Raw genomic sequence first — 13,511 nt, forward strand, 5'->3', positions numbered from 1 at the left:
CTGACATCTGTTTTACAGATAAAATGATATGTTTAGGTTTATCTCCAGCCCACAAAATAAAAGTGATGGAGAGGGAAGAGACTACAATAGTAGCCTATTGGTAGTTGTTGAAGCTGGGTATTAGATATAATGATATTAACATTTTCTTTTCTGTGTGGATGTTTACAAAATATAATAAAGTGTTTAAGTTAAAAAAAAAAGTGCTGAATTAAAATCCTGTTTAACCACAGCAGTTCATAGGACTGGTCCATTGAATATGATAATTTACATATGGACGACTCTGCAATTGATATAGGAAGGGTCTAATGTTTTATACTAACATAAGACCATCTGTATGGTTAGTGAATATGTAAGAAGCAATCTACTGTGGCTAAAAGTATGCTATTATTTGTGTAAAAATAAACACACCTACTTGGGTGTGGCAGCACATACCTGTAATCCATTGTAACATTTAGGAGCCTGAGGCAGGAGGATCACCACAAGTTTGAAACTAGCCTGGGCTATGCAGTGAGACTTTGTCTCAAAAAAAAAAAAAAAAAAAAATACGTGTGCATGCATGTACACACAAACAAACCACTCCCACACGTGTACGCACATTTTGTCCTCAGAATACTACAGGGGAAACAGCTAAAGATGGCTGCCTCGGAGGAGGGCAGCTGCACAGCTAAGCTACACAGCGGAGAAACCCTTGTATACTTTTCTGCTTGTATTATAAATGGCACCATGTCTGTGAGTTCTCTTTTAGGAAACAGCTAGCACAATAAATGACCTGCTTATTCTCCTATCTCTGACCAGACTCTGTGCTTTTACATAAAGAGCTCACAAACCCTAAAACATACAACATACCAACAAATATGTAATTGGCAAAAGAAAGAAAGAAATGCCCCTTTATCATGTCTCCAACTGGAATAAGGACATTCTGATTGATTTATCACACTGGCAAGTAAAGTATATGTACAAATACAAGCCCTTTAACAACTGGCAGAATAAATTTTACTACTGTTCTTTTCTGTAATTTTACAAGTCTTAAGTACCTCAAAAAGTAGTAAGTATGCTTTGACTTGGGAATTGTTTTTTTCATCATTTGTCCTCAGATACTAACTGCTAATAGGTAAACATATGAGAGAATGATGATCACAGTGGTGCGGGGGACTCATAAGTTGGAAGACTGTCTCAATTACTCCTCCACTACAGGATCAAATACCACTCGTCCGCTGCTACCTGGTAGCAAGGCCGGCGGGCACTGGTGCACACTGGCCCACAAGAGTAACTTTCACAAGCTCAAGAACTGTGGGAGCCAGCCTTGGGGTCTTGAAATCGGCCACGGTGGGAACGTTTATACCACAGAAATCAACAACTCCAGGCCTTTATCATTCCTCTAGAGAAGCCAGCTGTTAAGCATTCCAGCACAGCCATGCACTTACGCAATACCTCCTCCACCCCACTGTGGCTGGGACCGTAGGACTTCCTTTGGCCAAAGAATGTCAGTAAATGTGACATACACAAGGCTTTAAAGTGCTCAGGGGTTAGCCTGCCCTCTTGTGCTTCTGCCATTTACCAAGAGATGAACATGGCCTATCACCAATCCTCAGAGAAGGAGAAACAGGAAACAGCCCTGACCTGACCTATACCCTGAAGTAGAGCTGTGCTGGGTGCTGACAGAACTTTGAGCAAGAAAAATACAGCATGGTGTCATGTGACACTGAGATTGTACGGTTATTTTACAGCAAAATCACCTAATACGCTATCAATAAAAGAATGGACAGAGAAAAACCATGCAGATTTTAAATGCTGCGGATTTATATTTGATCTGAAAATATGTCCAAGATATATTTTTTAAAAGGGCTTATAAAACAGAATTAAAAGAATATTTCTTTTTTTTTCAGCTTTAATTGAGTTTATTGGTACAATTTAGAGATAAAAGAATATTTCTATTGAAAAAGCATACATAGCAAAGTATCTGGAACTTCTCTGATGAAGAGAGACTGACTTCCTGCTCCTCACTGCCTCTCTGCCCACAGAAGCCCCACATCTCCCCAGCAGCGAGGAGGACAGTGACTATAGCCCGCCTGCAGCCAGCTGGCTCTGATGAATGGGAGCAAAACGGTGGTTTCCACTGGTCAGGCATACACTTCCCAAAGTTGGCACAACAAGGATGCCTGTGCCCTGGAGCATTTATAAAAATGTTAGGCTGGATGCGGTGGCACATGCCTGTAACCCCAGCTACTTAGAATAAGGTGAGAGGATAAGGCAGGAGGATTCTGAGATTAAGGCCAGCCTGGAAAACTTAGCAAGACCCTGTCTCATTAAAAGTAAGTAAAAAGGGATGTAGCTGAGTGGTAGAACACTTGCCTAGTATGTGTCAGTACCTCGGTCCCAGATTTAATCCCTAGTACTGTCAAAGGAAAAAAAAGGGTTATTTCTAGTTGGTGGGTTAGAAGTAATATTTACTTTTAAAATCAAATATTACAGGGGCCAGGGATTTAGTTCAGTGGCACCATGCCTGCCTGGCAAGCACAAGGTCCTGAGTTCAATCCCCGGTACCGGGGGAAAAAAAAAATCAGATATTACAGAAGGGTACAATATGTAGTTTTCAGATTTATTATAAAACAAGGCTAGGCAGGTGCAGCATTACTGAGCTAAATCTCAGGCTTTATATTTTATATTCTTAAAATTTATCAACTCACTGGTGCACACTGGCCCACAAGAGTAACTTTCACAAGCTCAAGAACTGTGGGAGCCAGCCTTGGGGTCTTGAAATCGGCCACGGTGGGAACGTTTATACCACAGAAATCAACAACTCCAGGCCTTTATCATTCCTCTAGAGAAGCCAGCTGTTAAGCATTCCAGCACAGCCATGCACTTACGCAATACCTCCTCCACCCCACTGTGGCTGGGACCGTAGGACTTCCTTTGGCCAAAGAATGTCAGTAAATGTGACATACACAAGGCTTTAAAGTGCTCAGGGGTTAGCCTGCCCTCTTGTGCTTCTGCCATTTACCAAGAGATGAACATGGCCTATCACCAATCCTCAGAGAAGGAGAAACAGGAAACAGCCCTGACCTGACCTATACCCTGAAGTAGAGCTGTGCTGGGTGCTGACAGAACTTTGAGCAAGAAAAATACAGCATGGTGTCATGTGACACTGAGATTGTACGGTTATTTTACAGCAAAATCACCTAATACGCTATCAATAAAAGAATGGACAGAGAAAAACCATGCAGATTTTAAATGCTGCGGATTTATATTTGATCTGAAAATATGTCCAAGATATATTTTTTAAAAGGGCTTATAAAACAGAATTAAAAGAATATTTCTTTTTTTTTCAGCTTTAATTGAGTTTATTGGTACAATTTAGAGATAAAAGAATATTTCTATTGAAAAAGCATACATAGCAAAGTATCTGGAACTTCTCTGATGAAGAGAGACTGACTTCCTGCTCCTCACTGCCTCTCTGCCCACAGAAGCCCCACATCTCCCCAGCAGCGAGGAGGACAGTGACTATAGCCCGCCTGCAGCCAGCTGGCTCTGATGAATGGGAGCAAAACGGTGGTTTCCACTGGTCAGGCATACACTTCCCAAAGTTGGCACAACAAGGATGCCTGTGCCCTGGAGCATTTATAAAAATGTTAGGCTGGATGCGGTGGCACATGCCTGTAACCCCAGCTACTTAGAATAAGGTGAGAGGATAAGGCAGGAGGATTCTGAGATTAAGGCCAGCCTGGAAAACTTAGCAAGACCCTGTCTCATTAAAAGTAAGTAAAAAGGGATGTAGCTGAGTGGTAGAACACTTGCCTAGTATGTGTCAGTACCTCGGTCCCAGATTTAATCCCTAGTACTGTCAAAGGAAAAAAAAGGGTTATTTCTAGTTGGTGGGTTAGAAGTAATATTTACTTTTAAAATCAAATATTACAGGGGCCAGGGATTTAGTTCAGTGGCACCATGCCTGCCTGGCAAGCACAAGGTCCTGAGTTCAATCCCCGGTACCGGGGGAAAAAAAAAATCAGATATTACAGAAGGGTACAATATGTAGTTTTCAGATTTATTATAAAACAAGGCTAGGCAGGTGCAGCATTACTGAGCTAAATCTCAGGCTTTATATTTTATATTCTTAAAATTTATCAACACATTAATCTTTGTCTCTATATGTTGGTCTACCAAATTGATGAGTTATTTTGGTTCTCATTTTCTTTGCTTTTTTATTTGAGAATTTATGAAATCTGTATATATGAGTAGTATGAAAAGTATTAAGGTCCATCCGTCATCCTCCTCTCTCATCTCTGCCTTCTGCAAACTTCCTTTTCTGTGACTACAGCTTGTCTGGTTGGAAATTTGTTAAGACAAATTTTGTTATGTTATCAATGTATCTTTGTACCTATTTTTTACCTGTAACAAATATTAATTTTAAGTAAATTTTATCATAACTATGCTTAAATAAATGGATAATATATCATTAATATCATTCAGTATCTGGTACATATTACAAATTCTCCAACTACCTCAAAGATGGTATTTGTTTTTCTCAAATCACACAAATCACAAACATTCCACACATCACTGCACTGTTTTATTATACCAAAGTAGAAAATATGCATTGTGTATACCTGTGGGGGGTATGTCTTTACACATATGTGTGCACTATTAAATGAGAAACATGGTCATGAATGTGGTAGGATTGTGCACATTTGGCATATTGATAGTTTCTCTAGCAACCTTTTGATTTCTTTAAATTACATGCTTGACAATTAATTCACAGTCATTCGTTTGGGAAGAATATTACATATGCATTGGTGTTAAATTCTATCATTATGCTTATAAAAATATAATAATAAGTACAGGATATAATAAAAAAGAAACAGAAAAATCTGATCTTAAAAATGTGAACTCTTTTAGTTGTTTTTGGATTTCAAATATAAGTATATTTCTTTTCTGTGGGAAGTTTTATTAGAAAATATAAGTGATACAATCAACAAGCATATAATATTTATCAAATTAATAAAAACCAAGGAGTTTATAAATCATAAAATTTTGAGGACAGTTTCTCAACTATAATATGTAACTTTGTTTTATTTGTAAATACAATATTTCAAAAATATATGAAAAGAAAATAAGAAAGAACATATAATATTTGAAGATCATATCAAACTAATAGTGTATTTGGATTATCAGTCTCTGTTGCATAAATTTTTGTTTATTTCATATCCTTTTTAAAAAGCTGTCATATATATGTATATTTGAAATTTTTATTTAGTATCTTCATTTCTTTTTGTCATATATGTTTGCAATCTTTAATAAAAAAAACAAAAAAAAACAAGGCTGATGCTTTCAAGGAGAAAAACTGAATGTACACAACTGGATATTTGATAAATTAGATGAGATCAGGCACATTCAGTGTGGTATGGCCATATTTTATAAATTTAGTTTTATTTTTAGATTTATTTATTATATTTATATTACATATAGTATATATATCTATATTATATATCTAATATTTTTATTTGTATTTTATAAATTTATTTATAAATTAGGTGGCAACTTTTGGAGTTGAACAAATGTGATGGCAAACAGAATGAGTCCAACGACAGTGGGAATTTATCAGTGTGACTCTGAAAGTGGACAGCCAATGCTCTGATGTGCAGCCCTCCTCTGCCCTGCTCCTGTTTCCCAAGAGCTAGGTAGGCAGCTCATCACCACATTAGGTTTGGGCAGGGAAGTTCCCGGGTATTGCTGGAGTCTCAGGTTCCTGAGAACCAGTCCAAACTGATGTTCTGAAACCTTGGGAATCAGCAATTTTAACAAGCTCACCAAGATTAAGAATACTAACCCTACAAGATGGAAAACGATACAGACTAGTTAAGTATAAGATGTGCTAAAGTCTGACGGGACAGCAGAGCTTTTATTTGGATGGTGAGTGTTTCAGGGTCACTAAATGACTGCTCAGGCACCTAAGACTATGTTAACTGAAATTTACCTAAATACAGATAAAGGCTTCACTAGTAAAAATGACAGGTGAGGTTAAATTAAAACATATTCATTGTTAAACTAAGCAGCCCATTTATTATAATTTTTCACTAATTGCTTTATAAATCATAAAGCACACTCTCCAAAACTATTATTTTCCAGGACCTAGCACGGGCATTCATTCCTCAGATGCCTAAACATTGTCTGCTGGACAGAGGCACGACATTCACTTAGAAGAATGAAGAAGGCAGAAGTAGTCGCTAACACACTGCGAGGTGCCACTTTGCATATATTCTCTCCATCCACACTGAAGTCCTGAAAGACATGTATTTCTACCCGCCAGATAATAAGCAAACTGAAGTACAGTAGGACAGCCTGCCCAGACAGTGAGTGAACACAGCAGGATTCCAACCCAGGCGATCACTGTGTGGTCACTAAGAGACACTGTCCTCCAACTAGACACCAAGTATTATTCATCAAGTAAAACAATCCCTAAGTGAAGCTCCAATGTCTTTGGTGAGTTTTGTCCTCACCATTTTAATACTCATTCTTAGCCAAAAAAACAAAACCATTTCAGGTTTTTCTAATCCCTTCAATAACCCCCAAGAGCTGAATGTCTCAGGCTACTAATTTCCTCAGCAACTTAAGTTTCTTACAGTATCTATAGTCGTATTCTGAAGACCTGAAATCTTACAAGATGCATTTTTATTCACTATGTGCATTCATTGTAAGTATGACAAAGATATGAAAATCTTCTCACACAGAGACACCCACCATGTATATCTTCCTAGGCTTATCTGTGATACTCCCACCTTCCATCACTACCAACAATCAAACAAGTGAAGCTGTTCTATTTAAACTGAGAGGAACTGAACCATCTACTCTCCAAGAAAGAAAAGAAATGACCAGGGTCAAGAGACAAAGTATTTTATTTTATTTATTTTGATTTTTTTGGTACAGGGATCAAACTCAGGTCCTCGCACTTGCATGGCAGGCAGCGGTGCCACTGAGCTAAATCCCTGGCCCAACAAAGTATTTTAATCTATTACTTCATAATGTAAACTCTGAGAACACTGTTGTTTTACAAATAACTACATTGTCTCATAGATGCAGCCAGCCTCGTCTAAACGCTTATTTTGGTAGGAAAGGCTTCACATTCAAGAGATTTCTCCATATATTCCTCTTTGTCTTCCTACACTAAGTGAATTTAGATGAAAGTACTAAGAAAAAAGGACCAGAGTGATTATGCTTAGCACAGCAGTTGGTAGCTGCTCCTCAGCCCCAGAAGGACATCACCACACTAGGGTCCCCACCCTCCCCTCATCTCCAGGCTGCCACCCCAGACCTGGACTCCTGCCCCGCACAGCTGCCCAGCTGGATGTGCAGTGCAGACCAAGCACCACTGCCTGTTACTGCTACTTCTTTTACTTCAAAGACAGAACAAAAGCACCCCCCAAGTTGCTCCGCTTTCAGACATAACCCAGGCCCAAAACACGTTCGCCAAACAGTATTCTGTGGCTGTCTGAACATTGTGACACAGCTATTGGCTGCACTTCCTACACAACTGCCTAACTCAAGAGGCCTGATATAACTGCTGAGCAGATGGCAACCACAGCAAGCTTCCTAAGAAACCTCTTCCACAGAAACTCTCAGTACAACGGAGATTCCAGATACACCGCCACGGTGCCACATCCTTGTAACCCAACATGGTTTGCTCTAACTTAGCTGCTGCTTGGTCTTATGGCTGTAATCTAAAATGTCCCCCAAAGTCTCCTGTCTGGAAGTGGGGCCTGCTTGATGGTCACTGGGGAGCATAACCTTGAAGGGTGTGTTCTCACCTAGACTCCTCCCTTCTCTTTCTACTTCCTGGCTGCCATGGGCTGAAGAGCCTTCCTCTGTTAAGGCCTCCACTTGCCTAGAGCCAATTCTGCCTTAGAACCAACTGACCATGCACAGACTGAGACCTCTGAAACTGTGAGCCACAGTAAGCCTCTCATCTTTTAAGCTGAAGTTGTTACGTATAACTAATGAACCTAGTTAAACCTGGTCAATCAGAAATACCTGCGGAGCTTTTTAAAAACAGACTGCAAGTATATGCCCATCACCTATCTGCTCCCCTGAAGACTGCACTAAGTAACTCTGTAGTGAGACTGAGTCAGGAAAAAAAAAAAAGACCTTTAGACACACATGTGCTTGCTATTCAGAATGTGGCCCAAGCACCAGAAGCATCAGGGTCACCCGCACATTTGTTAGAAATGCAGAATCTCAGGTCCCATCAGACCCACTGAAGCAGAACCTTCATCTTAACAAGGATTAGCAGGAACAGGATTAGCAGGAACATTAAAGAATGAAAAGTATGCTCTGAAGATGATCCAGATGCAGGAACAGCTTTCAAAAGCACTGTTCTAATTAGCCCTCTAGTTTTCAAACCATAAAGCAGATACAAAAATAAATTTCACAAGTACTTTAATTCCTGCAGAGGCGCTACAGTAAAAATCAAAAGGAACAGATTTTGAGGGAAGCCAGTTATGACCCACAGATAAGATAATAGCACCTACCCTTGCATTACATATGGAAACTGATGACTCGGTGCAGGGTTGGTGTGTGCTTGTGGAAGGGCCCGCTGCCTCAATCCTTCTGAGGAAGAACCAGCAGCTAAGGATAACAATTCTTGGCTGGACGATGGAGTTGTTGATCCTGAATGATCTGAACTCTACAAACAAAATGTAATTATTTTTTCAAGGACATTTCATTCATTGCAATCATGAGATTACAGACATGCTAAAAATGTATTCATTAAATCCCTCTGTAAAATAACTGATTTTTACAAGTTTACTGATCTGGACCTTATATCCAATATAACAGCTATTTCAACTTTAGTAGGATTTAAAAGATCAGAAAGTCAAAACTGCTTAAACAATAACATCATATGTATCAATGAGACAAAGCTGACTAGCACAATAATAATATATAAAAACTGCACACTAAATTGTGTGGATTCCATCACTGCACGAAAGCTCCTTTCACCTTGCCCAATAGAAAATGCTCAATAAATATTACTTCTAAACTGCTCTTATGCACTCAGTACTGCATATAACATGTAATTGCTAACATACTGGCTTAATATAATAAACATACTGGGAATCAGAAGACCTAGATTCTGATGTTACCTCTGGCATTAACAAAGAACATAATGATTCACTTAACCTCTGAGAGTCTGCTTTCTTAGAGACAATGAAATTGAACTAGAACTTCAAGACTCCAGTTCTAAAATCCTATTCGTTTACAGGTGCTGTCACAAATACTGCTTTGTTTTTTACAAAATAAATGAGATAGCTATCAGGATTTTTTTAATTCTCATGCTCAACTGAGGTCAATAATTCATGGATTCAGTAGCTAAATAATGTAACTCCTGGAAGGCCATTTCAAGGTGCTTTTATTAGAAAATGGTTTAACAAATGTTTTGTGTAAATTTAAAACAATTATATTTTATATTATTTCAGTTCTCTCATTTTAAAAAGCTGCATACAATATTATTTTAACATCCTCACCAGTTTGATAAAATTGTAATTTACCTGTAGTGCCTGCACGCTGAAAGGATCTGTTTTTGCATGTCCACTGTCCTAAGCCCTGTCCTACAAAAAGTCCCAAGCACACAGGTCTCTTGTAAAACTAACAAAAGCTTTAAGGTGTTATTTCACACAAAGTACATACTACCTATCCCACTTAGGGGTCTCATGCTTCAGGATATAAACTGAGAAAGGCTTTTTTCTGGGCAAGCTGTAACAAACATTAAAACAAACATCATAACATGGTGCTCATTAAGATAATTAGCAGACAAAAAGTCTAGCTATTCATTAGTTCAACCCAATTTCTCTAGAACTAATGATTTCCAACCTTAGTATTAGAATTTTCATGAGTAATTTTTTTAAACACTTGATTAGATTTTCCTAAACACATTTTTCAGTCCCTCTGCAATTTCTAAGCCATGAAAACTTTAGGGAAATTCAACTTAACTTTCCTTTGATACTTTGTAGAATTTTTATAACTCTGAAAATATATACATACTAATGATACAAAATTATCACTGAGGAAGCACTACAGAAGTCAATTCAGACACAGGATTCGTGCCTGATAAAAACAGGAGCAATGCAACTGTGTACAAAGACTACATACAAAATTTCATATCAATGCCAGTACCTGTTCCTTCTTACATCAATGTAGAAAAGCTATAAAGATCCTTGGGTATTCTGCAAGGCATATTTTGATTTAATATAAGCTAAATTTCTATGGCTCATGCTAGAATATACTTACCACGGAAACCATACTGGCTAAATATAGCAAAGAAGCAAAGCAGTTAAACATCTATGAGGAGATAGTTCAACTAGTTATCACTCCTACCACTCATCTCCTCAAGGTTTTGGCTACATTTTTGACAAGAAAAGCATACAGAGCAGAATGTAAATTCCCTAACTGCCCAAGAAGTTAAAACCAGCTTCCTCTTAATCACCCTCGTCTCACTGTCAACCATGTAATACAAAACTCTAACTGCATCAAAAATAATTTAACATAAAATAATCGAGATCAATGTCCTTAGAACTTATAGAGAATATCTAAATTGAAGAGTCCGACTTATAAAAAATTTCCAAACCAATTATAGGCAGATAGAAAACTAAAAAAGGAGAGATAAATATCCAACTCCAAAAGGGACAAGTAACTCTTAAATAACTCTTCCCCTGCTGCTGAATATATGGACCTAACCCATATTTTATTTGTTTTAAAAACACAAAATCCTTAATCAAGTAATCTATTTCAAGAAAATATAGGGTAAGTTGGAATTTAAACAATACAATCCATCTTGAATAAAATATACTATATTATTAAAAATCTCAATATTTCTGCAACTTCACTGACCTGAGTGTCTATCTAGTATTTTTCCATATCGTAATAGTGTTTTCTGAGTATTTCAGTAAGTAAGCCTGTGGACACTGGCTCTATTACTGACCTGCCTTTCTGAACAGTGTAACTCATGGTGAACAGGCTTCAACATAACGCTGCATATTAGAGCTCTGAAACAGATTTCAAATCCCTTCTTCCAGTTGTTCAAAAAAAAACCTCAAAATCCACAAGTTCCAATTTTTCAGTTTTCCTTTCCGTTTTTAGAGGTAAAAAGGAGAATCAGACAATCTTAATGTTTGCTCCTCCCAAAACAACTCACAGAACTGCTGCTGGATGCCAGGGCTTCATGATTTTCTTTATAGGTGCTGGCTTTTGGAGAACTGGGAGGAGTCCGAGAAGTACACACTAGATGAACCATATGATATTCATCTTGCTAAAATTAAAGAAGATTACATTTAAAAGGTTGTACTGGGAAATGTACAGTTCAAAAAGTCAATAGCTTAGTCAAAACATTCAATTCAAAACTTAAGTTCCTTTCTAGACTCTTTTATTGGTAATAAATTGTCATTATCTGAAGCCAATTTGCAATTTTAATATCTGGGTGCCTTTTGAATTGAATATTTTCTCGTCATTCTTGGACAATGGTTCAAATACTGCATAACTACTCAGTAACTATTAAAAAATATTACTTTGCATATCACGCAGTCTTGAAGTAAACAATGCTGGATAGTTGTATCAATATAATCTATTATTTCAATATAAAACACATAGCACCTTACTATCAAAACTATGAAAGTTACCTTGAAGCCCACAAACTATGAATAGTGAGTGCTAGCAAGGATAAAAGATATCCAAGTAACTTCATGGGACTCTCATTTGCCTAAATTTCAGCAAGCTGATGTACACACAGATATAAAGCATACATGTACACTTCATTCTGTAAATATTCCATGTTTACATAAATTACAACCATGATTGAAGGAAAACAGTTAAACCATGATAAAGGTTAGCATTTTAGCTTAGTGAGATCATGTGTATATTTATACTTAAGACAGAAAATGAGTAAACAAGATGGAGAAATAAAAGTGAATAAAGGAGGACTGAGTAAAATGATGAGTCAGTGCTAAAAATAAAAAAGGAGAGGAGGAAGAGTAACAAGTGAGTGATAAAGAAAAGGGGGCTGGAAAGAAGATGCCCAGTGGTGAGAAGAAAGGAAGCAAAACTACTAGAAACTAAGACCTGATTACCAACTGCCTACCAGGAACCTAGAATTATGCTTAATTCTTAGGTGAATTCAAGAAAAGTAAGGTCAGCTCCGTCCATAGAGGCTCATCATATGAAGAGATCAGACAGTGGACTGGAGCACAGTTAGAGAAATACATAAAGCAGTCATAAAGCCGAGAGGCACCAACTACAACTGCATTAGGCATTTTGAGAAAGAAATTAATGGGGAAAGAATGCTGAGGAGAGGCTGCACAAGACAGCATGGCAGGAGAGAAGCCGACCAGGTCAGGTTGAACCTGCTGATCCACCAGGTCTTCTTAGCTCCTGAGCACAGAATAATGAAAAGCATCAAAGTATAAGACAGTCATGCTCACAAACACATGTAGTTCTGAAAGGTGACACTAATCACAAGTAACTTATAGCATCCACTCTATAAAACATATTATATCTAAAGTACACCAGCTAAAGTTAATGGCAGCATTTAATTTTTAAAAAGGTATAAAAACAGCTCAAAGTTCTACTCAAAATGTAAAAATGTTGCAAAAAATGTGTAGTATAGGGCCACAATAGTTCTTTCAGCAGTTTTTATTTTGTCATCTTGTCTGAACCCATTTCTAGCAACAAAGGCCTTTGAAAAAGTATTTGCGTGTAGGTTCAAGCTGCCCTTGAGATAAGATCGTAAACATATCTGTATTTTCAAAGAGCAGAAAGCAGAAACAAAAATGGGAGGAAAAAAAACATGCAGAGTATGGGGTCTTTAGGACTACTTAGGGCCATTAAGACTATTGTGTATGATAGTAACGGTGGAGACTTGTCATTAAACATTTGTCAAGACCCACAGAATGGCCATCACCAGGCATGGGCCCTAACATAAAGCATGGACGTGGAGGGACAGCGCGGCAGTGCAGCTTTGCAACCATTAGCACGTGCTTCACTCCAACACAGACATCAATAGTGGGGCAGGGGGGCGGGGATTTGGCTCAGTGGTTCTGCTGCCTGCCTCACAAGCATAAAGGCCCAAATTCGATCCCTGGTACCCCCACCCAAAAAAATAGTGGGGCAGGTTTTGCAGTGAGGGGGTCCATGAGCATAGGAGGAATCTCTGGACTTTCCATTCAGTTTTGCTCAAAACCAAAATTGCTCTAAGAAATAAAGTCTATTGCAAAAGAAGAGACAAACATGCTACAAAACTCCACTATTAATGAGGGGGAACATATTAAAATACTTTAGCTATATAAAACTTCATAATTAAAATGACAGAAGTCACACTGTGGCAAAGCTAAAATGTCAACTATCACTGCAGAAAGGATATACTGGAACAAGATTTTTTTTTTTTTTTTAGTTTCGCATAGATGATCATAAATATACGGAATAAAATATAGAGCTTCTAGATCATGTCAAGAATATCAAGAACAATATTAAGAGTT

The 13,511-nt window shown here is 37.9% G+C and overlaps 1 protein-coding gene across 1 annotated transcript in view; it reads right to left on the bottom strand.

The window, feature by feature from the left end:
* The window catches only part of Herpud2 (HERPUD family member 2), a 46,543-nt gene that overhangs the window by 8,747 nt on the left and 24,285 nt on the right, over positions 1-13,511 (bottom strand). Inside the window, exons 3-4 of the mRNA XM_010640502.3 lie at positions 11,180-11,293; positions 8,520-8,674 (exon numbers count right to left, since the gene is read on the bottom strand). Of these exons, the coding sequence (XP_010638804.1) occupies positions 8,520-8,674; positions 11,180-11,293 (269 nt within the window). The remainder of the gene's footprint in view (positions 1-8,519; positions 8,675-11,179; positions 11,294-13,511) is intronic.

The sequence above is a fragment of the Fukomys damarensis genome, unplaced genomic scaffold (assembly GCF_012274545.1).
Source record: "Fukomys damarensis isolate Sample0158 unplaced genomic scaffold, DMR_v1.0_HiC HiC_scaffold_17, whole genome shotgun sequence".
Taxonomy (NCBI): domain Eukaryota; kingdom Metazoa; phylum Chordata; class Mammalia; order Rodentia; family Bathyergidae; genus Fukomys; species Fukomys damarensis.